Source organism: Gasterosteus aculeatus, chromosome 4 (assembly GCF_964276395.1).
Source record: "Gasterosteus aculeatus chromosome 4, fGasAcu3.hap1.1, whole genome shotgun sequence".
NCBI lineage: Eukaryota > Metazoa > Chordata > Actinopteri > Perciformes > Gasterosteidae > Gasterosteus > Gasterosteus aculeatus.
In genome coordinates this window covers 17,930,171-17,956,161 of record NC_135691.1, presented here as the reverse complement: position 1 = coordinate 17,956,161, position 25,991 = coordinate 17,930,171, and the positions used below count along the sequence as shown (strand labels likewise).

Sequence of the window (25,991 nt, the reverse complement as noted above, 5' to 3'; positions counted from 1 at the left end):
GGTGGCAGGGAGACCTGCCAGGAGGGAGTTGCAGTAGTCCAGGCGGGAGATGACAAGAGCCTGTCTCAGTACCTGCGCTGCCTTCTGAGTGAGAAGGGGACGTATTCTCCTGATGTTGTAGAGCGTGTATCTACAGGATCGCGTTGTCGCGGTGATGTTGGGAGTCAGGGAGAGTTGGCTGTCGAGTGTGACGCCGAGGTTCTTAGCGGTCAAGGTGGGCGTTAAAAGTTGACTGTCAGGTCCTGGGTAAGCGAATCTTTTCCGGGAAAGAGAAGTAGTTCAGTCTTGTCGGGGTTGATTTTCAGATGGTGGGCGGACATCCACTGAGAGATGTCAGTTAGACAGGCAGAGATCCGAGCCGCCACCTGGGTGTCCGAGTGAGGGAAGGAGAGAATTAGTTGGGTGTCATCGGCATAGCTGTGGTAAGAGAAGCCATGCGAGTGAATGACAGCGCCAAGAGAGTTGGTGTAAAGCGAAAACAGGAGGGGACCCAGCACGGAACCCTGAGGAACTCCAGTAGTAAGAGGACGAGGTTCCGACACAGATCCTCGCCAGGTTACCCGGTAGGTGCGGCCATCGAGGTAGGACGAGAGAAGGGAGAGAGCAGAGCCTGTGACATCAAGTTCCTGAAGGGAGGAAATAAGGATCTGGTGGTTGACCGTGTCAAATGCAGCAGAGAGGTCCAGAAGGATGAGGACAGAGGAGAGAGAGGCGGCTCTAGCAGTGTGGAGTTGCTCAGAGACAGCAAGGAGAGCAGTCTCTGTGGAGTGGCCTGCCTTGAAACCTGACAGGTGGGGGTCAAGGAGGTTGTTACAGTGGAGATAAGAGGAGAGTTGATTAAAGATAGCACGTTCAAGGGTTTTGGACAAAAAGGGAAGAAGAGAGACCGGTCTGTAGTTGTTTTCTTTAGAAGGGTTGAGGGTGGGTTTCTTCAGGAGAGGGTTGACTCTTGCCTCCTTCAGAGAATTGGGAAAACAGCCAGATGATATATAAGATGATATATAAGGCTCTCCGGATTATAAGGCACACTGCCGTTTGAGAAAATGAAAGGCTTTTAAGTGCGCCTTGGAGTGCGGAAAATGCGTTATATTTACTTTAATACTACAAGAGGGCGCCCCGTTTGACATTGTTTTGCTTGGCGGCACCTTTTGTTGAATAACGACAGGCGGACAAGAGCAGCCGTTTCGAGCGAGAGCCTTATTGTTTTATTAATCTGTTGTGTTTCATTTGTTTGTGCTTCATCAATTCATGTTTCATCATTAATGCTGCATCATAAATATTTTGATATTAATTTACAACTTTTCAAAATGGAAAATTAAAAACATTTTATTTATTTATTGTAAATGACCTCTTGCGGCCCACCTGCAGTACCCACACTTTGTGAATCGCTGAGAATCGTTTAAGGAGACTCACCACTCAGGTTGCTGTTGAGGTACTGAGAGCTGACACAACGTAGTAGTACCGTGTTGTATCTGTGGTTATCTCCCGCAAAGCGAACTGCTCTTCAGTCTGGGCAAACCATGCCGACACTGAGTTTGAGGGTGACAGTGTTCACGGTCATGGTCGAGTCGTGTTTGTGAATACGTCAAGCAAACTAACGTCGGAGTCACCAGTGTGAAAGTTGCATTTAAACACAAAAGGCAATTCCTCAAGTTGAGTACACAAGCGTGTGTCTCGTTTAGTTTTACATGTCAAAACGAATGAAATGACAAAATGGCGCAGCCCTGTAATCTGACAAGAATGGGGCTCGACGTCATCAACCTCAACAGAATATTTAAAGGGACCGCAATCCCGGAACAGTCATACTTACGTGTATAACCCATTACTGATGATTTTAAATGGTAATTTATTATCACACAATGTCATTTAATTATCACGGCAAACAATTACGCTGCACTGAACTGTAATGTAAAGTGGAAATAACAAAACCAGTATGACCAGTATGAACGAATATCATTCACGTCTTTCTAAAACAGCGGTCACGCGAAATGAAATGAGGTAAGAGTTTCCTCTACTAAACCAATGCAGGTCACGTGAAAAAAGGATCCAAAGACTCGTACAAAGACCCAGTCGGGAAATGAACGAATCATTTGTTTCCTCTAGCTACCAGCACTGAGCATATGCTGGTCACGCGAAAAAGGATCCAAAGACTCATTTCTGTTTACTTGACTGAGCCTATGCAACAGTCGGTTGGTTCCGGTGGTCGAATCTGTTTCAGAACAGCACAAGCCGATCTCAGTTGGGTATTTACCGACATGCAATTTCCATTTAACGTTAAATCAGTATCTTCATGACCATGGGTTTGCTGTAAAGGTTTTTTTCTAACTTTATTGAGAATCTGGCACAACACAGCGTCTTAAGTAGCGCAGCCTTTTGTGTCGGTGCTTCCATGGTGACGGTCTGAGTGGACAGGACAAAACGAGGACCACAGTGGAAACAAACTTTAGTTTTTATTCCAATAACTGTCTGTAGTTGAATGATCCCTTTACCATTGCTGAATCAATCCGTCATCAATCCTAGTGAGACGTATAGAAACACCCAGAGTACAGAGCCCTACAACACTGACAGCAGATTTGTGACCACCTCAAAAAGGAAACAAGATCAATTCTAGAACAATTCTAGATATTCTACCACAGTACTCACATTAGGGCTATTTATCAGCATTAGGATAATTATCAGTCTTGCTCGGCTTACTTTAGATGGTGTAGCCTCTGTTTACCCTTTGAATATACAGCATTATGTATACGTATTATTAAAATCACATCCACAACCTCTGCTAACATGTACGTGTGGAATCACTGTAGCGGGCTGGTTGGAAATACATCCCTTTTTTATATATTTTCTGCATCACCCAATAATCAAACATGCAGTATACGTAAAACTGGTCTAGATTTTCTAAAAAGAAAAAACAGAGAAAAATAAAAATCATTGAAACTGATTGAGGATGAACACCATGAACTGATCTGCTCCCCGGTATCCTAATGTTGACAATGCATTTGGGTTCTACTCAAAGCCCCCTCAGAACTAACATTAATGCTATCGTGTTCTACGGTAAAAGGTAAAAGAGAACAGAAGTCAATCGGAGATCTTAGGAAAATAGAAATCTTTGGTCAGCATGGACATGATACATGGGATCTGCTTCTTGCCGCTGTACCCGGGTGTTTCAGAGGAGGACTCAAAGTGCAGCGCCACCTCGTAGTTGACCCGGGTCATGATCTGCATCAGCTCCAACTGGCCGCTGAAACTGTGCAGAATCTTGCACAGCGACTGCATGAAGCACGAGCCATTCTGGTTGCTCCTCCAAGAGTAGTAGCCTGTGGGACAGTTGGCTGCATTAAACTACTCACGGTGAGCCTTCATCCAATGGCTACGACGTAAATTTACCTGAAGGGGTGGAATAGGCGTACAAGAAGTCGGCCTCCAAAGGGATGCTCTGCAACATTTGCCCGTCAGTGCTGTCGGCATCGAATGTGACCCCTCGGTCCGTGTCCGTCCCCCGGCACGCCTTTAGGGAGCGACAAGCATGAGCTTGACACGTGATGGTGTTTTTTGGCATCATGCTAACCCCTCTCACATTAACACACATACAGAAAGGTTTTGGGCTGTCAAAGTTAACCTGTTAATCCATCAAATATTTGTGGCCGAGAAAAAATATTTGTAATGCAGTTAACGGCTTTGTTTACAGTTGCAGTCAGTTAGATCGGAATGACCGGGGTGGTAGTTGAGAGCTTTTTGTATTGGAGGTAAAACAAACAGAGGCGTGACATACAGCGGAGAACAGTGCAGAGGAATTATGCCATGTGTAAAATAGAAGGGAATTTGCTAATTGATCTCACATTTTGAGATTCATTAATCTAATTAGTTATCACACACAGTGATAATTAGAAATGTTGTTAATCAAAGCAGTAGATTCCTCATTGCAATGCATCGTGGTACGTGTAGGCATTCCTCCGTCATCGCAGTTGGCTACATGGACCCTCATCTCACCTGTATGAAGAAGAGTTTGGGTTTCCCCACCAGACTCCTGCAGCGATCTCCTTTGAAGAACTTCGTCAGGTCATCTAACTTCTCGAAGCCGTCGGTGCCGTAAATCCCACCCTCGTCCCCATGACTCAGCAGCACACACACGAACGACGCACTCTTTCTGTGGTCCTGCTTGGACACTGGAGACACACAGAACAAATTTTCTGTTGTTTTAATAGCGCAGATATTGTATGTTCGTAAATAGATGATTTGTGAACAGATTGTGAAGCTCATGAGTGCGCTTTGGAATCATAGAGAAACCAGTATCAGACGCTGGCAGGCGGCAAATCAGCCAAGATCCAACTGGAACACTTATTTACAGTCCTAAAATCAGTTGATAATATGATTTTAAAAACTGAAAAGTGTCCCTAGATTTAAAATGTAAATCTTTCATTTTCAAATATTCATTTGTAAAGCTCAATCATAACTAGTTTGCAGATAAAATATAATATTTTCTGGGAAAAAAAATTGTAAAAGGCTACATATCCGTACTGCCAACTTTTTAATATAATTATTATTTATTCTTCTCATCTTTCTATCTAATAGTTTATTAAATACGTTAAATAAGTTACTTTGCCGTGTGATAATATCATTTTGTGCTCATTTATTTTAGATGTACTGAAAAAAAAAACCAAATACATCTAAAAATAGCCAGACGGTTGAGCTTTGTACTTGAACATCGAACAAATCAAGTGTATGAAAAGCTGCTTGTTTCCATTACCGTTGGCCAGCAGGCCCACCATCTGGTCTGCGGTCTGATCGTTGGCCACAGTGACCTTATAACCCAGTTTCGAGAAGGTCCTGGACGCGTCAGCAGCATCCACATCCGTCCCGTTGCGAGGACTCATGCCTGGAGAGACAGGCAGAAAAGCAGAGGTAGAAACGCACAGGCTTCAACACAACATGATGATTTATTCTGCAGAGCGAACAGAGTCTCTGAAATGACAAAACACAGGTGAAAGAAGGCAGAAACTCATGGTGGTAGGACGACGTTGGGGCTTTTGAGTAGATCCTGGAGTACGCCGATCAGAAGCTTTCTCGTGGCAGACATTATTGATAACATTAACGATCGGTTCCATTCCAGAGTCCCAGGAACCCGCCACAGTGTGACAGAGATCCACACCAGGATAATGAATGTGAAGTAGCTATATATAAATCTGCCCTTTGTTTATTTTATTATGCTCTGTTGAACCTGTGATTTTACTACTGTTCCATGTCCAAATGTCCTAATGAGTTTTTAGAAAAGAATGATCCTATATCTTTTCTAAAACAAAGATCTACATCTCTGATGTTTATAACAAACCAAACCATTTAAAAATCGGTTGAAAATTGCGATTGTTCGATCAGATTCATTTGCGACACTCAATAGAGTTAAATTAAGTCTTTGCTAGGTTTGAAATGTAACCGTACAGTGTCACTTCTTGGTATTTGGCTTGACTCTACGTTCTGGGGCGCATGGAGTAGAGAGGGTGAGCAGGGAACCACAAGGTTGGCGGTTCGACCCATGGCTGCTACCTATGTCAAAGTGTCCCTGAGCAAGACACCTAACCCCTAATTGCTCCCCGGGCTAAAATGTAAAAACCATGGGTTAAAAATGCTAAACAGCTAAATGACCTGTAATGTATTTAACACTGGGAAGATTTACTTTTGACACTTATTCCGAGTTAACTTGTTCACACAACGTTGAGTGTTGATTTAACACTGACAAGATTGGGACAATATAAACACCCGCTTAGAGTTCAAATTGAATCTCATAGAGACAATTTAACTCTCTGAAATCTGCTGTGTACAACTGATGCGGCCGTGTCCTCGCCACAGGGCGGACTTAGAAACATGAAGAAGAAATGTGGATTCGCTGAAGAAATCATGTATTGACGAATGTCTTTTTAGAAAGTTGTATCTTCAACAAAATATTTTTGCACGTGATGATAAAATGACAGGTGTGTGTTTGTGTGCATCAGTGGGTGTAGCTACCTGTTTTGGGGTCGAAATTCTTATTGTTGATGATCACACAGGTTCCCATGCAGGGATAGTCCATCTCGTAGCGGTACTTGTCCTCTCCACTCTGTACATCTCTGTGGAGCTTATCCATTATCCTGCAGGCGTGAACAGTTAGAACATGTGACAAACATTTGGTGAAAGCGGAGACACAAAACATAAAAGACACAGTTCAGGGTTCATCAACAAACTCTTAATGCCATACAAAACATTCTATTTGTATTGTTTGAGTACTGAACACTCAGAACTGTAATAATTATGCTGAAATATTGATCTGAATATTTTTCATGAACATTAAACTAATCACATGATCCACTATCTTGTTCTTTTTAGATTTGTGTTTGTCTACTACCTTATAAAGATTCAATAAGGATTTGAAAACAAGGAGAAAAATAACATTTTACGAAAGCTAGCCAGGTTCGTCCGAGAGAGAAGCCTAGGTGAGGGCGAACTGACATCATGCAGCGCTTGCTTCATGAAATAACGTTTTATCCAGAGTAACCACATATTTCTATATCATTCATATCTATCCCCTTTGATGGGGCAGCAGGAGGCAATCTGGAGAAGTAATTCTTTAAATGCACTGCACGACTTACAGGTAGCTAGGATGATTGACAGGCAGTTGCACAGCATGAGTCCTTCACTAACCTCCTACACTCAGCAAATGTGAACACTCGTTTCTGTCTTGACACTTATAACAGCTTTACAGATAAACATGTCACTCAATCAGCACATTTATAATCCTGGTATTTATGTCTTCAATTAGTTTTGACAAAGTGAGGAAAGCAGTGTTTAGTCGAGCCAGATTTTGCCTGACACATAACAACAACAATCGGTCATACAGCTGTTTCCCGGTACCGTCCAACACACAAATGCTGATTAAATTAAAACAAAAAATCAATGACTAGCTAACGTTATCTTACATCCATTTGGCGTTAAAGTCCAAATATGCCCAACGCTGGTTAAGTTACCTTAACTTACAGGTAAAAACTCTTACTGTATCTAACAAACAGAATCGTATTCAACCTAGTGAACATTTCCTTTTCACGACCTGCTCCAAGATAGGTACCTGTTTTTAGAGACGGTGGTAGAAAAGGCTCTGTGGTGGTGTTATGAAGTCCCAGTTCTGACTATCATTTCAAGGAAATGTCAAGTGTTTTTAAAATACCTGTCTTGAAACTCTCAGTGGCACCGCCCCAGTTTCAGTTGTTCTTTTTCACTTTCAATTACATGTATTTGGTTATTTGAGGTCTTCTATTTATCAGGTTCAGATGTTACTTTTTTTTCAGGTGAACTTTTAGTTTCTTTCAAATAATCCTAATTATTAGACTGCATTTAGCTCCATATGTTTAGACACAACACAGTAAATGTAAAAGAAAGCACAGTATTTGACAAATGTTTATTGCATCTATCAGAGAACACTACAGAAGTCATACAGCCTCAGCGTGGCTCATGTAGCCTCCAAGTATTCCACCTGTGCACGTTCTGTGCTGGCTCTCATTCCACACACGGTTCCTCGGTCGGGTTCTTCTTCCGCCTCCCTCTGGGCTGCTGGTTGCTCCCTTACAGCTGGTGCTCAGCGGTCCTGACCTGTTGGTCTCCAGCAGCAGAGCAGGCAAGCTGGCCGCCCCGTACTGGACGGGAGGAAGCAGAACGTCACTGTGAACGCTTTTTGGAGATATCCGGAAGCATCAGATCACGAGAAAGTAGTTTTTGTCACTAATGTGTAAATACCGTCTCTTATTCTTTGGGCCGCTTGCGTCGGTGGTCTAGGTAAAGTCGGTTGAGCTCTCTGAAGTCCAGCAGAAAGGCTTGGCCTCGTCTCAGGTCGGCCAACTGGACTTTAAGCTCAGCTTTCTCCTTCTGCAGCAGCCACGCCGCCCGCTCTGCCCTAACCAATCACACGTGTGCAAAAAGACATGGTGAGGATGTTGAAGTAAGTTGGGGAACGTTGCTCAATAGTGCATCTAATGGGCACCAATGTGGAGGTTTTAATGGCTATACATTACAGTTGGGAGAGGTAATGCATAAACAAGTTCAATAATTAACACCAACAATTATTTTATTGCACGTCAAGCAGTTTTTTTCATTGTTGTTAACGATGCTTACTGCCTCTGAATACATATACAGACAAAACATATTTCACAGGAGGGGGGATGTTGATGCATATGGGATTGGGAGGGCGTTATCACTCAACCAACGAGAGCATTTGGAGACGGGTCCAACAAAGGCCGTTTTGTTTAAAGACGGTGGACCTCTTACAGTGACGTGATAGAAACCCGGTGTGTGTGTGTGTGTGTGTTATTATAGCATGCCCGTCTCATCAGCTCGCGTTTGGCATCCAGTAGTCTCCGTTTCATTCTTTGCGTGGATGGAAGAAGCCACCTGACACACACAGAAAAAAACCCCGACAGACACGAAAGTAGAGGTCAGTGCCACGAGGCGGCCTGGATTATGTGACATGACTTAAGCCTAGTTTATCCTTCTGCGTTTTCAGAGCGACGCAGACGCAAGACCCCCTTGCGTGCCTTTTCACACCTCATTGCGTGCGTCGACCCATTTTTCTACCGCAGCGCACAAGGCTGCGATTGGTCTGCTAACTACATCCTTTACGGAGTCTCACATTTCCACTTTCATAGCCCGATAGCGCCATTATTAAAACGAAGAATGTTTACGAGAGAACGGATCAGATTGAATAACTTTTGTCGGAAGAAATGCGTAAATATGACCACTTCTACAAGCCGTCAGTGGCGGACTATAAGGACGCGCGGATGGCCTCTGATTCACGGAGGGAGATCGCCGCAAACGCCGGTTTGCCGGTCGAGAAGTGCACACAAGTTGTGGAGGGAAATATGGGACAAATGTGTCCGCGATGAAACGCAGCAGTGGCGATGCACGGGGCAATAAAGTCTATGATAGATAAACAAACAAACCAACGACTTCCACACACAAAGACGTCACTCTTTAGGTTGTATTCGACAAAAACGTGTTTCTCCACCTGTTGTGCTGGCGGTGAATTGCTCTGCAACACACGCAAGACTTTAAGAACCATGAATTGAAACAAGTGCGTCGACAAAACGACGCAGACGCATGCGCCAGCCTTTAAGGGGCTCTGTGAGGCGTCCTTGTGCACACGTGTCAGCTCACAGTGGGGCTTTGAGCGTCGACATGCTGGTGTTTGGCAGCCAGTGCGTGAAATACAGGTTTGGCAAGGCCATCAGAGACCCCGAACGACTGTACTCAGAGAGGCTCCAACAGCCTGTCAGAATTTCATACATGAGCCAACTTCCTTTAAAAGGTCATTCACGAGCCAACTTCTGTTGAATTTCAACTATGAACCATTTAAAAGGAAATGGTGCATAGTTATTCCACTTCAGGTAGATAGAGATCATTTCTGTCAAAAAGTCATACATGAGCCAACATCCTGTAAAATGTCGGTCACGAGCCAACTTCTGTTCAATTTCAGATGGCATTTGTTGGAAAAACTGCAATAATGTTACACGTTAGTACAACAGAAAGTCTGTGCTCTTTTACTCAGAGGTACATTATGTTCTGGGTCATCTGATAATCAAGATGTTTAGAATCTTGTGGTGCCAAAGATGATTGTCTACATTAGGGCTGCAACTAACAATTATTTTGATAATCGATTATTTCTTCGATTAATCAATGAATCGGATTTTAAAAAGCTTTAATTTCCAACCCTTTATTTTAAAACAGAACCTCAAATTCGTCAGAACTAGTTCTCTATACTACACTCACGAACACACCCTCATGTTCACTTGAAGCATATTCATTAAATTATTACCATCATTGTAGTGCAAGTTAAGTAAATGCATTCAGCTAAAAAACAACCAAGTGCTATGAGATGAATTTAAAATGGCATTTGTAAATAAATGAGACCGAGACGGTGGATCAAGATGGAGAGAGCTTTTTGCAAATGAAGTTGTTGGGGGAGAATTGTTGAGCCTGCATAGGGTGAAGCTCTCAGGAATGTGACCGTTGATGTGAGCCGGTGACTTAAGGCAGTCCAGGGTGAGATAAGACACAGATGAAATCATACGTGCCCTGACTGACCTTTTAGATGTTGTTGATTGTCTGGGTCCATAAAGGGAGGGTCACGGGGTCACCCCTACATCATCTGGTACTTTTACAACACTCCTCTTGAGGGGTGGGCTGTCCTGTCCTGAGGCAGCACAAACCCCCCTAAGTGTATAAAACCTCCTGTTCTTCTCTTTAACTTGGTCAGATCTTCCTGCTCCTTTTGGGGGAAGGAACATCTGTCCCTTTTCAGCTGAATTGTAGTCATTTGACTTCTGTCTGTGCTTATGACTTGTGCTGATGATTTCTGTATTCTTTATCTTTTTTCTATATTCTAGTTAGTAATAAATACTTAATCACAAAGCAAGCTCAAGATACTTTTGATTTCTCACATGGGCTAAATCCACAAATTTCTGCCACAGAAGTCAAACAAGCAGCAGCGTGACATACAGTGGAGAACTGTGCAGAGGAATTCCTCCAAGTGTCAAACAGAAGGGCGATGAGTGGCAAACGGACCACTTCACACACTGACAGTGCCTGGAACATGGTGGTAGCTGCTAGGCTACTTCCATCTCAATATCTACCTGCAGAGGACCACCACTGTGTCCCTAAAAGAAAGTGGTTTGAAAACATCCAGGCTAAATGTTGGGAGATGTTGGCACTTCAAACACAGCCGTTAAATGATGGCGAGTTGAGAGCAGAGTCCACGATGACAGCAGGAAGAGTGGCTAGTTCAACGTGTTCCACCTCCTTGATGATCACATATGTGTACAATTAAACAACAGTGTCTAAAATAAACACTCATTCTCGTTCACTTCTCAGATTCAGTTTCTACAATAAAAACAAAGTTTTAAATGGCTATTAATGTAGATGAATTCATTTCAAAATTTGAGATTAGTTTTATTTAATCTATTGACAGTGTAAGAATACGTGTTCAGGCCTAATATATGTATAAACATTGTGGCAACCCACGGCGCAGCACTCTGGACAGCGCCTCAAGAGAGCAGCACAAAGAGCAGGGGCACCAACGAGCAAGAGGTCAGGTGACCAAAAGGGGAAACACCCCGCCCCCTCAGGCGACAACGAGCGGCCCAGGTGCAGCTCATAAGGCTGATGAAGGTTGGCCACACTATAAAAGAGCGTGGTTCCTTTGGGACCGTGGTCCTGACACCTACTGTGGCCCTGCCTGCCTGCCTGCCTGCCTGCCTGCCTGCCTGCCTGCCTGCCTGCCTGCCTGCCTGCCTGCCTGCCTGCCTGCCTGCCGTCGCTGCTGTCATCATCATTATTATTTTAGATATTAATCATATTAGTGTATTCGTAAACCAACATTACCCTCTCCTAAAGTCTCTCTGCTCTCCCTCCCCACAGGCTTCTGTGGATGGTGGTTCTATCTGATGGTGGTTGCCCCTGCAGTGGTCCTGCTGTGCGCCTGGCTTACTACTCACAATTACTTGAATCATTTCTGTCATAGGAATTGCATGTATTATACATTGTTCTTTCTGTACACATGGCATCCATTGTAATCTGTCCATCCCGGGAGTGGGATCCCTCCTCTGACGTTCTCCCTAAGGTTTCTTCCCTTTTTTCCCTCTTGGAAGGGTTTTTCCAAGGGATTTTTTGGGGAGTTTTTCCTGTGCCGATGGTGGGTTTCGGGACAGAGGATGTTGTATGAGTATGGACTGTAAAGCCCTCTGAGGCAAATTTGTAAGTTGCGATTATGGGCTATACAAAATAAAATTAAAATTGAATTGATTAAAAGACCAACCAGTCCAACAGCCCACCACCAGTCTGGATGAGTACACAGAGGCTGTGCCGGCATACATTAGCTTCTGTGAAGACAGCTGTGTCCCATAATGCACCAGGGTGAGTTACAACAAGCCCTGGTTTACCGCTGAACTCCGACGGCTTCGATTACAAAAGAATCATGCGTTTAGAAGTGGGGACAGAAACTTGTTTAAAGAGTCAAAATACAGGTTTGGCAAGGCCGCCAGAGACCCCGCACGACTCAGAGGCTCCAACAGCCTGTCAGAATGTCATACATGTGCCAACTTCCTTTAAAATGTCATTCACGAGCCAACTTCTGTTGAATTTCAACTATGAACCATTTAAAAGGAAATGGCCCATAGATACATAATAATTCCACTTCAGGTAGATAGTAATCCCCTCATAGTGTCACTCAGAGATAACTTCTGTAAGAATGTTAGACATGAGCCAACTTCTGTTCAGTTCCTACATACATATGGGTTGTGAAACCTACACCAATGGAACAGTGTCTGATATCAGAGTGAACTGTGAACAAAGATGCTTTTGTGAAAGGGAAACATTTGCTTTGATTTATTTTAGTGCGAAAAGATAAAAGATTAGAACTTACAGTACTTGCAATGTTTCATTGAGCGAACAAGGTTATAAATTGCAAGTGGTGGGATGGTGTGGCCGTGATAAAGAATTGAGCTGGAGTGTCTCACTCTGATAAGATGCCAGTCTCCTGGAAAGAGTCTCTTTATTTGTATTTACCGATTGTCTGTGCAAAATCTTCCACAACAATAAATATGCACACCCTTAAACTGACACTTTGTTCAGCATCTGACCTCCAGCCGAGGCCTCATCCCCATCCTCTCGGCATTGTGTCCTGTGTGCACACACAAACACAAGTTTATTATTAATGACAATTGTATGTTTGACGACAGATCCCTTGGAATTCATAATAGTATATTGAATTAAAAGAAAGAACAAAAGGCAAAGGCTGGCTACTGTGTCAACCAATGTGAAAGGAAGCAACCGCTTAAACGGAGCAGTGTGCAGCATTCACAGGGATCACTGAGCATTATTTCTTTGCAGTAAATTTATAACATATATAACAGTTTAAGATAATAAGGACTCAAAGAATTCAGTATATTAATGAATATGTATATATATATATATGTATATATATATATACATATATATATATATATATATATATATATATATATATTTATTAATATAAGCATTATATATATTAAGCATTACAGCCTCTCGGACTGCAATGCTTAATTATTGCACAGGGGCCAGTTATATTTGTCAGTCAGCATCAATGAAAACACACACTGCTGGATATAAAGGCAAACGGCCTGTAGTCAGCATTCATTCAACACGTATTAATTCAATATTAAGCCCAAAATAGTTTCTGACTCACTAGTCGGTAGATTATTTGTACATAAAATCTACCCGCCGCCTTTTCCTCGTGGGGTAGTACTTCATCTTAATACAGGACTCGCAAAAAAATTCCTTACTGTGGAAAGAAAAAAGCTTGAAGTGAAAGGGGTCTAAAGTCTGAAACTATGGAAAGCTGGAGAGACATTCACCAAGGGACTGTACCTTTAAGGGAAAGTGTTTTGATGTGAGGTTAACGTGCGTGTCCGCGGTAGTTCTCACGTGTTGTTTTCTATTATTGAATTGGAGAGTAAAGCTGACTCAACGCATCTCCATCTCCTGTCTCGTCACTTTTCACCCTCCACAGAATGCCGTTTTAGTCCAAATTAAATAAATGAATAAATACATGAAATATGCATTTGAAATACATCATGAAATACATAAATGAGGTAATGAAAACATAAATATTAAATACATTTAATTATTTCATGGTGCTTTTATTTCATAATGCCACTTTTCATTTCATGGTACTTTTATTTCATAATGCCACTTTTCATTTCATGGTACTTTTATTTCATAATGCCGTTTTACATTTCCAGAGACTTTTATTTCATAATGCCATTTTTCATTTCCAGAGACTTATTTCATAATGCCGTTTTACATTTCACGTTCTTATAGGCAAATCAGGGGGCGTGGCTACATCTAACATTCAGAACAGACAACAGAGCCGTGCGCAAAAGAAGGCTGGCAAAGGTACGTGAGTGTTGACATAATGGAAGACATCGGTGGGCTCCGAGGTAGCATGCTAGCATTAGCAGATCAAATCGATCAACATGGGTTTTCTAAAGTAATTTTAAATTACCGGAAACTGCATTCGTTCATTTAATTTTTATGTATTTATTACCTCATTTACGTTTATTTTAAACCTTTAGATTTAGTTCCAAGGAAATTAAACATATGTTCATACATAGCTTCCAGAATCTGAGGCTGCAGCAGATGGAAGTTGAAAATATTTGGAAAATAGGTTGTAATAGAGTTTGTATGTTTTATAATAATTGAGTTTTCATCGTTACAAACATTATAAAGTGAGTTCACAATAACAGCCTTTTGTGTCGGTGCTTCCATGGTGACGGTCTGAGTGGACAGGACAAAACGAGGACCACAGTGGAAACAAACTTTAGGTTTTATTCCAATAACTGTCTGTAGTTGAATGATCCCTTTACCATTGCTGAATCAATCCATCAATCCCAGTGAGACGTATAGAAACACCCAGAGTACAGAGCCCTACAACACTGACAGCAGATTTGTGACCACCTGAAAAAGGAAACAAGCTTTCTAGATATTCTACCACAGTACTCACATTAGGTTGTCGTGGTGGTTAGGGGTTAGAGAAGGTGTGCTGGGAAGCACAAGGTTGGTGGTTCGAGTCCAGGCTGCCCCATGTTTAATGTTGAAGTGTCCCTGAGCAAGACACCTAACCCCTAATTGCTCTCCAGGCAAAATGTGAAAAAGCCATGGGTTTAAAGTGTAATGTATGTCGCTTTGGATAAAAGCGTCTGCTAAATGACCTGTAATGTAATTAGGGCTGTTTATCAGCATTAGGATAATTATCAGTCTGTTCAGCTTACTTTAGGTAGTTTCATCACATACATTCACATACGCATGGTTTGATATTTTATGACACTTGTACATTTATTGCATTCGAAAAGCTGTTAAAGGCAAACACGGTGTGTGTGTTTGCGGTGTGTGAACAAGCCTGTTCACCCTTTGAATATACAGCATTCTGTATTAGAATTATTAAAATAACATCCACACCCTCTGCTAACATGTATGTGTGGAATCACTGAAACAGGCTGATTGGAAATACATCCCTGGAAACTGTCCCACCACCCCGAGTATATTTTCTGCATCACCCGATAATCAAACATGCAGTATACGTAAAACTGGTCTAGATTTTCTAAGACAAAACAGAACTAACGTTAATGCTATCGTGTTCTACATGAACTATTCAACGCTCTTAAAAAAGGTAAAAGAGAACAAAAGTCAAATGGAGATCTAAGGAAAGTAGAACTCTTTGGTCAGCAAGGACACGATACATGGCATCTGCCTCTTGCTGCTCTGCCCGGGGGTGGTCTTATACTCCAGCGCCACCTTGTTGTTGACCCGGGTCATGATCTGCATCAGCTCCAGCTGGCCGCTAAAACGCCGCAGCATCTCGCACAGCGACTGCATGAACCACGAGCCATTCTGGGTGTCTCTCCAAGCGTTGAAGCCTGAGGGACAGTTGGCTGCATTAAACTACTCACGGTCAGCCTTCATCTAACGGCTACAATGCAAGTTTACCTGGAGTGGTGGAATAGGCGTACAGGAAGTCTGCTTCCACAGGGATCCTGCTCGGCGTTTGCCCGTCCATGCTGTCACACTCGGAAAGGGTCCCATCGTCCAGCTTATTCCCCCGTGCCGCCTTTAGAGATGACAAGCACGACATGACACGTGGTGGTGTCATGCTAACCCCTCTCACATTTACACACACACACACACATTATATATATATTTGTGGCCGAGATCAAATATTTGAATGCTGTGAACACAACTTTGTTTACTTCTGCCTCCCACAAGGCTTCAAACTCCAAACGGGGTTTTTAATGGTTTACTTCAACAGCAGCTTTCTTCTTGCCACTGTTCCATAAAGGCCACATTTGTGTAGTTCACGGCTCATAGTCGTCCTGTGGACAGAGTTGCCATGGGACTCCTGGTTGCGTCTGTTTAATTTACATATGAATACATACGCACACAACACTTCCATTTTTATCTGTGAATAATTTAGAAATTCATGTAAACTTTCCCCCGACTTCCAGATGAGGGACTGTTTTGTGTTGGTCCATTACATAAAATCCCAATGAAGTACATTTTAACCTGTGGTTATACCATGGCAAAATGTAGAAAAGGCCAACAGGGGTTAATGCTTACGCAAGGCACTGTGTATATATAATGTATATATATATACAAATGTACATTTCTATTTTCTATTTACTGTATGTGTTTTATTTATTATCTTTATTTGTTTCCCTGTGCTTCAGCTGCTACAATCCCCACATTCCCCCTATAAGGGATCATTAAAGGAATATCAGCAGCAGCATCAGCAGCAGCATCAGCAGCAGCATCAGCAGCAGCAGCAGCAGCAGCAGCAGCAGCAGCAGCAGCAGCAGCAGCAGCAGCAGCAGCAGCAGCAGCAGCAGCAGCATCAGCAGCAGCGGTGGTTTTTCTCGTTCACTCAAACAAACTAACGGCATATCAATTATGACACACAGTGATAATTAGAAATGTTGTTAATTGCAGCAGTAAATTCCTCATTGCAATGCATCGTGGTACATGTAGGCATTCCTCCGTCATTGCAGCCTGCACCGAGGAATGAAGTTGGCTACATGGACCATTATCTCACCTGTATGAAGAAGAGTTTGGGTTTCCCCACCAGACTCCTGCAGCCATTTCCATCGACGAACTTCGTCAGCTCATCTAAATTCACAAAGCTGCCGTCGGTGCCGTAAATCCCACCCTCGTCCCCACGACTCAGCAGCACACACACGAACGACGCACTCTTTCTGTGGTCCTGTGTGGACACTGGAGACACACAGAACAGATGTTCTGTTGTTTTAATAGCGCAGATGCTGTATGTTCGTAAATAGATGATTTGTGAGCAGATTGCACAGACATTTGTGAAGCTCATGGGTGCGTTTTGACATCATAGAGAAACCAGTGTCAGGAGCTGACATCTAGAGGTTGCCGCATGTTACTACGGTCACGCTGTTTATTATGTAAATGCAGCAATACACACTTAATACACTTATTTAATCAGTTCAATTAGTTGATAATGTCATTTTAAAAACTGAAAATTGTCCCTAGTCTTAAAGTGGAAATCTTTAATTTTAAAATATTAGTACATAAAGCTCAAGCATAACTAGTTTGCCAATAAAAATGTAATATTTTCTGGGGAAAACTGTAAAAGGCTACATATCTGTACTGCCAGCTTTATTTAGGTCACTGAAGGGAACTTTTTAATATAATTATTTATTCTTTTTATCTTTCTATCTAATGGTTTATTAAATACGCTATGAAGTTACTTTGCCGTGTGATAATATCGTTTGTGTTCATTTATTTTAGATGTACTGAAAAACAAATACATTTCAAAATAGCCAGACGGTTGAGCTTTGTACTTCAACATCGAACAAATCAAGTGAATGAAAAGCTGCACGTTTCCGTTACCGTCCCTCAGCAGGTCCACTATCTGGTCTGCGGTCTGATCGTGGACCAGAGTGACCTTATAACCCAGTTTCGAGAAGGTCTTCTCAAGTTCGGCAGCATCCACATCCGTCCCGTGGCGAGTTTCCATGCCTGGAGAGACAGGCAGAAAAGAAGAGGTAGAAACGCACAGGCTTCAACACAACATGATGATTTGTTCTGCAGAGCGAACAGAGTCTCTGAAATGACAAAACACAGGTGAAAGAAGGCAGAAACTCATGGTGGTAGGACGACGTTGGGGCTTTTGAGTAGATCCTGGAGTACGCCGATCAGAAGCTTTCTCGTGGCAGACATTATTGATAACATTAACGATGGCTCGGTTCCATTCCAGAGTCCCAGGAACCCGCCACAGTGTGACAGAGATCCATACCAGGATAATGAATGTGAAGTAGCTATATATAAATCTGCCCTTTGTTTATTTTATTATGGTCTATTGAACCTGGGATTTTACTACTGTTCCATGTCCAAATGTCCTAATGAGTTTTTAGAAAAGAATGATCCTATATCTTTTCTTAACCACTTCCCCTCCACCTCCACGGAAGGCGTTGTGGAGGTAAATGACAGATGTGACGGACACAACATAAGGAGTGAGGAAATGTTGTGGGAAAACTATTCAATAGTACCAAGTGAGTCCTATAATACTTAAGTAAAGTAATTGAAAAAGAGGCAAGTTAAGTTGTCAATTCCTTGAGCAGAGAAGGTCCAGCGGTCGTACGGAGTGCAGGCAGTCTGCGTGAGAGCAACCAAGCTTGTCGGATCTGTCTCGCTTATCGAAGGCCGGAGCGCAGGGTGGGGGTCGGTATAAGGTAGGATGTGTCATAAATACATCGCTGTACAGTGTGTCGAATTTCAACATGCAGCATTTCTTGATGTATACTTGTAAAGGGAAATCTTGTACCTATTTTAGAACATTATTCAATTTTTTAGAACATAACATAATTATTCATAGTATGTATGCAGTGTCATAACTACATCTCTGATGTTTATAACAAACCAAACCATTTAAAAATCTGTTGAAAATTGAGATTGTTTGATCAGATTCATTTGCGACACTCAATAGAGTTAAATTAAGTCTTTGCTAGGTTTGAAATGTAACCGTACAGTGTCACTTCTTGGTATTTGGCTTGACTCTACGTTCTGGGGCGCATGGAGTAGAGAGGGTGAGCAGGGAACCACAAGGTTGGCGGTTCGACCCATGGCTGCTACCTATGTCAAAGTGTCCCTGAGCGAGACACCTAACCCCTAATTGCTCCCCGGGCTAAAATGTAAAAACCATGGGTTAAAAATGCTAAACAGCTAAATGACCTGTAATGTATTTAACACTGGGAAGATTTACTTTTGACACTTATTCCGAGTTAACTTGTTCACACAACGTTGAGTGTTGATTTAACACTGACAAGATTGGGACAATATAAACACCCGCTTAGAGTTCAAATTGAATCTCATAGAGACAATTTATCTCTCTTAAATCTGCTGTGTACAACTGATGCGGCCGAGTCCTCGCCACAGGGCGGACTTAGAAACATGAAGAAGAAATGTGGATTCGCTGAAGAAATCATGTATTGACGAATGTCTTTTTAGAAAGTTGTATCTTCAACAAAATATTTTGCACGTGATGATAAAATGACAGGTGTGTGTTTGTGTGCATCAGTGGGTGTAGCTACCTGTTTTGAGGTCGAAATTCTTGATGTTGATGATCACACAGGTTCCCATGCAGGGATAGTCCATCTTGTAGCGGTACTTGTCCTCTCCACTCTGTACATCTCTGTGGAGCTTATCCATTATCCTGCAGGCGTGAACAGTTAGAACATGTGACAAACATTTGGTGAAAGCGGAGACACAAAACATAAAAGACACAGTTCAGGGTTCATCAACAAACTCTTAATGCCATACAAAACATTCTATTTGTATTGTTTGAGTACTGAACACTCAGAACTGTAATAATTATGCTGAAATATTGATCTGAATATTTTTCATGAACATTAAACTAATCACATGATCCACTATCTTGTTCTTTTTAGATTTGTGTTTGTCTACTACCTTATAAAGATTCAATAAGGATTTGAAAACAAGGAGAAAAATAACATTTTACGAAAGCTAGCCAGGTTCGTCCGAGAGAGAAGCCTAGGTGAGGGCGAACTGACATCATGCAGCGCTTGCTTCATGAAATAACGTTTTATCCAGAGTAACCACATATTTCTATATCATTCATATCTATCCCCTTTGATGGGGCAGCAGGAGGCAATCTGGAGAAGTAATTCTTTAAATGCACTGCACGACTCACAGGTAGCTAGGATGATTGACAGGCAGTTGCACAGCATGAGTCCTTCACTAACCTCCTACACTCAGCAAATGTGATGTGAACACTCGTTTCTGTCTTGTATAACAGCTTTACAGATAAACATGTCACTCAATCAGCACATTTATAATCCTGGTATTTATGTCTTCAATTAGTTTTGACAAAGTGAGGAAAGCAACAACATCGGTCATACAGCTGTTTCCCGGTACCGTCCAACACACAAATGCTGATTAAATTAAAACGAAAAATCAATGACTAGCTAACGTTATCTTACATCCATTTAGCGTTAAAGTCCAAATATGCCCAACGCTGGTTAAGTTACCTTAACTTACAGGTAAAAACTCTTACTGTATCTAACAAACAGAATCGTATTCAACCTAGTGAACATTTCCTTTTCACGACCTGCTCCAAGATAGGTACCTGTTTTTAGAGACGGTGGTAGAAAAGGCTCTGTGGTGGTGTTATGAAGTCCCAGTTCTGACTATCATTTCAAGGAAATGTCAAGTGTTTTTAAAATACCTGTCTTGAAACTCTCAGTGGCACCGCCCCAGTTTCAGTTGTTCTTTTTCACTTTCAATTACATGTATTTGGTTGTTTGAGGTCTTCTATTCATCAGGTTCAGATGTTACTTTTTTTTCAGGTGAACTTTTAGTTTCTTTCAAATAATCCTAATTATTAGACTGCATTTAGCTCCATATGTTTAGACACAACACAGTAAATGTAAAAGAAAGCACAGTATTTGACAAATGTTTATTGCATCTATCAGAGAACACTACAGAAGTCATACAGCCTCAGCGTGGCTCATGTAGCCTCCAAGTATTCCACCTGTGCACGTTCTGTGCTGGCTCTCATTCCACACACGGTTCCTCGGTCGGGTTCTTCTTCCGCCTCCCTCTGGGCTGCTGGTTGCTCCCTTACAGCTGGTGCTCAGCGGTCCTGACCTGTTGGTCTCCAGCAGCAGAGCAGGCAAGCTGGCCGCCCCGTACTGGACGGGAGGAAGCAGAACGTCACTGTGAACGCTTTTTGGAGATATCCGGAAGCATCAGATCACGAGAAAGTAGTTTTTGTCACTAATGTGTAAATACCGTCTCTTATTCTTTGGGCCGCTTGCGTCGGTGGTCAAGGTAAAGTCGGTTGAGCTCTCTGAAGTCCAGCAGAAAGGCTTGGCCTCGTCTCAGGTCGGCCAACTGGACTTTAAGCTCAGCTTTCTCCTTCTGCAGCAGCCACGCCGCCCACTCTGCCCTAACCAATCACACGTGTGCAAAAAGACATGGTGAGGATGTTGAAGTAAGTTGGGGAACGTTGCTCAATAGTGCATCTAATGGGCACCAATGTGGAGGTTTTAATGGCTATACATTACAGTTGGGAGAGGTAATGCATAAACAAGTTCAATAATTAACACCAACAATTATTTTATTGCACGTCAAGCAGTTTTTTTCATTGTTGTTAACGATGCTTACTGCCTCTGAATACATATACAGACAAAACATATTTCACAGGAGGGGGGATGTTGATGCATATGGGATTGGGAGGGCGTTATCACTCAACCAACGAGAGCATTTGGAGACGGGTCCAACAAAGGCCGTTTTGTTTAAAGACGGTGGACCTCTTACAGTGACGTGATAGAAACCCGGTGTGTGTGTGTGTGTGTGTTATTATAGCATGCCCGTCTCATCAGCTCGCGTTTGGCATCCAGTAGTCTCCGTTTCATTCTTTGCGTGGATGGAAGAAGCCACCTGACACACACAGAAAAAAACCCCGACAGACACGAAAGTAGAGGTCAGTGCCACGAGGCGGCCTGGATTATGTGACATGACTTAAGCCTAGTTTATCCTTCTGCGTTTTCAGAGCGACGCAGACGCAAGACCCCCTTGCGTGCCTTTTCACACCTCATTGCGTGCGTCGACCCATTTTTCTACCGCAGCGCACAAGGCTGCGATTGGTCTGCTAACTACATCCTTTACGGAGTCTCACATTTCCACTTTCATAGCCCGATAGCGCCATTATTAAAACGAAGAATGTTTACGAGAGAACGGATCAGATTGAATAACTTTTGTCGGAAGAAATGCGTAAATATGACCACTTCTACAAGCCGTCAGTGGCGGACTATAAGGACGCGCGGATGGCCTCTGATTCACGGAGGGAGATCGCCGCAAACGCCGGTTTGCCGGTCGAGAAGTGCACACAAGTTGTGGAGGGAAATATGGGACAAATGTGTCCGCGATGAAACGCAGCAGTGGCGATGCACGGGGCAATAAAGTCTATGATAGATAAACAAACAAACCAACGACTTCCACACACAAAGACGTCACTCTTTAGGTTGTATTCGACAAAAACGTGTTTCTCCACCTGTTGTGCTGGCGGTGAATTGCTCTGCAACACACGCAAGACTTTAAGAACCATGAATTGAAACAAGTGCGTCGACAAAACGACGCAGACGCATGCGCCAGCCTTTAAGGGGCTCTGTGAGGCGTCCTTGTGCACACGTGTCAGCTCACAGTGGGGCTTTGAGCGTCGACATGCTGGTGTTTGGCAGCCAGTGCGTGAAATACAGGTTTGGCAAGGCCATCAGAGACCCCGAACGACTGTACTCAGAGAGGCTCCAACAGCCTGTCAGAATTTCATACATGAGCCAACTTCCTTTAAAAGGTCATTCACGAGCCAACTTCTGTTGAATTTCAACTATGAACCATTTAAAAGGAAATGGTGCATAGTTATTCCACTTCAGGTAGATAGAGATCATTTCTGTCAAAAAGTCATACATGAGCCAACATCCTGTAAAATGTCGGTCACGAGCCAACTTCTGTTCAATTTCAGATGGCATTTGTTGGAAAAACTGCAATAATGTTACACGTTAGTACAACAGAAAGTCTGTGCTCTTTTACTCAGAGGTACATTATGTTCTGGGTCATCTGATAATCAAGATGTTTAGAATCTTGTGGTGCCAAAGATGATTGTCTACATTAGGGCTGCAACTAACAATTATTTTGATAATCGATTATTTCTTCGATTAATCAATGAATCGGATTTTAAAAAGCTTTAATTTCCAACCCTTTATTTTAAAACAGAACCTCAAATTCGTCAGAACTAGTTCTCTATACTACACTCACGAACACACCCTCATGTTCACTTGAAGCACATTCATTAAATTATTACCATCATTGTAGTGCAAGTTAAGTAAATGCATTCAGCTAAAAAACAACCAAGTGCTATGAGATGAATTTAAAATGGCATTTGTAAATAAATGAGACCGAGACGGTGGATCAAGATGGAGAGAGCTTTTTGCAAATGAAGTTGTTGGGGGAGAATTGTTGAGCCTGCATAGGGTGAAGCTCTCAGGAATGTGACCGTTGATGTGAGCCGGTGACTTAAGGCAGTCCAGGGTGAGATAAGACACAGATGAAATCATACGTGCCCTGACTGACCTTTTAGATGTTGTTGATTGTCTGGGTCCATAAAGGGAGGGTCACTGGGTCACCCCTACATCATCTGGTACTTTTACAACACTCCTCTTGAGGGGTGGGCTGTCCTGTCCTGAGGCAGCACAAACCCCCCTAAGTGTATAAAACCTCCTGTTCTTCTCTTTAACTTGGTCAGATCTTCCTGCTCCTTTTGGGGGAAGGAACATCTGTCCCTTTTCAGCTGAATTGTAGTCATTTGACTTCTGTCTGTGCTTATGACTTGTGCTGATGATTTCTGTATTCTTTATCTTTTTTCTATATTCTAGTTAGTAATAAATACTTAATCACAAAGCAAGCTCAAGATACTCTTGATTTCTCACATGGGCTAAATCCACAAATTTCTGCCACAGAAGTCAAACAAGCAGCAGCGTGACATACAGTGGAGAACTGTGCAGAGGAATTCCTCCAAGTGTCAAACAGAAGGGCGATGAGTGGCAAACGGACCACTTCACACACTGACAGTGCCTGGAACATGGTGGTAGCTGCTAGGCTACTTCCATCTCAATATCTACCTGCAGAGGACCACCACTGTGTCCCTAAAAGAAAGTGGTTTGAAAACATCCAGGCTAAATGTTGGGAGATGTTGGCACTTCAAACACAGCCGTTAAATGATGGCGAGTTGAGAGCAGAGTCCACGATGACAGCAGGAAGAGTGGCTAGTTCAACGTGTTCCACCTCCTTGATGATCACATATGTGTACAATTAAACAACAGTGTCTAAAATAAACACTCATTCTCGTTCACTTCTCAGATTCAGTTTCTACAATAAAAACAAAGTTTTAAATATATTTATGTAAAATATATGTATAAACATTGTGGCAATCCACGGGCGCAGCACTCTGGACAGCGCCTCAAGAGAGCAGCACAAAGAGCAGGGGCACCAACGAGCAAGAGGTCAGGTGACCAAAAGGGGAAACACCCCGCCCCCTCAGACCACAACGAGCGGCCCAGGTGCAGCTCATAAGGCTGATGAAGGTTGGCCACACTATAAAAGAGCGTGGTTCCTTTGGGACCGTGGTCCTGACACCTACCGTGGCCCTGCCTGCCTGCCTGCCTGCCTGCCTGCCTGCCTGCCTGCCTGCCTGCCTGCCTGCCTGCCTGCCTGCCTGCCTGCCTGCCCTGCCCTGCCTGCCCTGCCTGCCTGCCTTGCCTGCCTGCCTGCTATCATCATTATTATTTTAGATATTAATCATATTACTGTATCCGTAAACGAACATTACCCTCTCCTAAAGTCTCTCTGCCCTCCCTCCCCACAGGCTTCTGTGGATGGTGGTTCTATCTGATGGTGGTTGCCCCTGCAGTGGTCCTGCTGTGCGCCTGGCTTACTACTCACAATTACTTGAATCATTTCTGTCATAGGAATTGCATGTATTATACATTGTTCATTCTGTACACATGGCATCCATTGTAGTCTGTCCATCCCGGGAGTGGGATCCCTCCTCTGACGTTCTCCCTAAGGTTTCTTCCCTTTTTTCCCTCTTGGAAGGGTTTTTTCATTTTTTGGGGAGTTTTTCCTGTGCCGATGGTGGGTTTCGGGACAGAGGATGTTGTATGTGTACAGACTGTAAAGCCCTCTGAGGCAAATTTGTAAGTTGCGATAATGGGCTATACAAAATAAAATGAATTGAATTGATTAAAAGACCAACCAGTCCAACAGCCCAGCAGACAAGAAGTGAGTAGAAGCTGGCTTCAGGCTGGGGTTTGTTTTGAGTGTTAAAGCCTGTTTTTGGTGCTTCCTGCAGGAAGGAGACTGAAGGCCGAACAAACCCGCTGAACCGCACCCTCAAAAGAGTAGGAACTTAATTTTCCCTTTTTCGTTACTTTGTACGTTGCAATAAATCGTACCCGTTTCTTGTTCAAAGAGACGTGTATCTGAGTCCGGTGATTCCACCCACACCTGTTGGTTACCACAACATGCTTATATGTATAAACAATTATATAGACCAGTGAGGCTGAGGAGAACCTCAAGGCGTGACTGGACCGTACGGACTGCGATATTTTCAGGACTGTAGTCTGGATGAGTACACAGAGGCTGTGCCGGCATACATTAGCTTCTGTGAAGACAGCTGTGTCCCATAATATACCAGGGTGAGTTACAACAAGCCCTAGTTTACCGCTGAACTGCGACGGCTTCGATTACAAAAGAATCATGCGTTTAGAAGTGGGGACAGAAACTTGTTTAAAGAGTCAAAATACAGGTTTGGCAAAGGCCGCCAGAGACCCCGCACGACTCAGAGGCTCCAACAGCCTGTCAGAATGTCATACATGTGCCAACTTCCTTTAAAATGTCATTCACGAGCCAACTTCTGTTGAATTTCAACTATGAACCATTTAAAAGGAAATGGCCCATAGAAACATAATAATTCCACTTCAGGTAGATAGTAATCCCCTCATAGTGTCACTCAGAGATAACTTCTGTAAGAATGTTAGACATGAGCCAACTTCTGTTCAGTTCCTACATACATATGGGTTGTGAAACCTACACCAATGGAACAGTGTCTGATATCAGAGTGAACTGTGAACAAAGATGCTTTTGTGAAAGGGAAACATTTGCTTTGATTTATTTTAGTGCGAAAAGATAAAAGATTAGAACTTACAGTACTTACAATGTTTCATTGAGCGAACAAGGTTATGAATTGCAAGTGGTGGGATGGTGTGGCCGTGATAAAGAATTGAGCTGGAGTGTCTCACTCTGATAAGATGCCAGTCTCCTGGAAAGAGTCTCTTTATTTGTATTTACCG

At 42.8% G+C, this 25,991-nt stretch overlaps 2 protein-coding genes across 5 annotated transcripts; both read right to left on the bottom strand.

Moving 5' to 3' along the window:
• Positions 1-2,436: 2,436 nt before the first annotated feature.
• On the bottom strand, positions 2,437-7,917 carry LOC144406303 (caspase-3-like). Of its 2 annotated transcripts, XM_078102120.1 has the most exons (7): positions 7,756-7,917; positions 7,496-7,655; positions 5,998-6,119; positions 4,745-4,873; positions 3,988-4,163; positions 3,385-3,505; positions 2,437-3,314 (listed from the first exon to the last, which is right to left on the bottom strand). In XM_078102120.1, exons 3-7 carry the CDS (start codon positions 6,113-6,115, stop codon positions 3,076-3,078), a joined length of 783 nt encoding a protein of 260 aa, XP_077958246.1. In that variant the 5' UTR covers positions 6,116-6,119; positions 7,496-7,655; positions 7,756-7,917; the 3' UTR covers positions 2,437-3,075. The 2 variants fall into 2 exon arrangements, with proteins under 2 accessions (XP_077958246.1, XP_077958245.1); XM_078102119.1 differs by lacking the exons at positions 7,496-7,655; positions 7,756-7,917 and adding an exon at positions 7,091-7,246.
• A 6,445-nt stretch (positions 7,918-14,362) lies between these two features.
• On the bottom strand, positions 14,363-21,031 carry LOC144406302 (caspase-3-like). Of its 3 annotated transcripts, XM_078102108.1 has the most exons (7): positions 20,875-21,031; positions 20,615-20,774; positions 19,155-19,276; positions 17,455-17,583; positions 16,634-16,812; positions 15,535-15,655; positions 14,363-15,464 (listed from the first exon to the last, which is right to left on the bottom strand). In XM_078102108.1, the coding sequence occupies exons 3-7, from the start codon at positions 19,270-19,272 to the stop codon at positions 15,247-15,249; spliced, it is 765 nt and encodes a 254-aa protein (XP_077958234.1). In that variant the 5' UTR covers positions 19,273-19,276; positions 20,615-20,774; positions 20,875-21,031; the 3' UTR covers positions 14,363-15,246. The 3 variants fall into 3 exon arrangements, with proteins under 3 accessions (XP_077958234.1, XP_077958232.1, XP_077958233.1); XM_078102106.1 differs by lacking the exons at positions 20,615-20,774; positions 20,875-21,031 and adding an exon at positions 20,210-20,365; XM_078102107.1 differs by lacking the exons at positions 20,615-20,774; positions 20,875-21,031 and adding an exon at positions 20,183-20,280 and having other exon boundaries at positions 19,155-19,278.
• Positions 21,032-25,991: the final 4,960 nt, after the last annotated feature.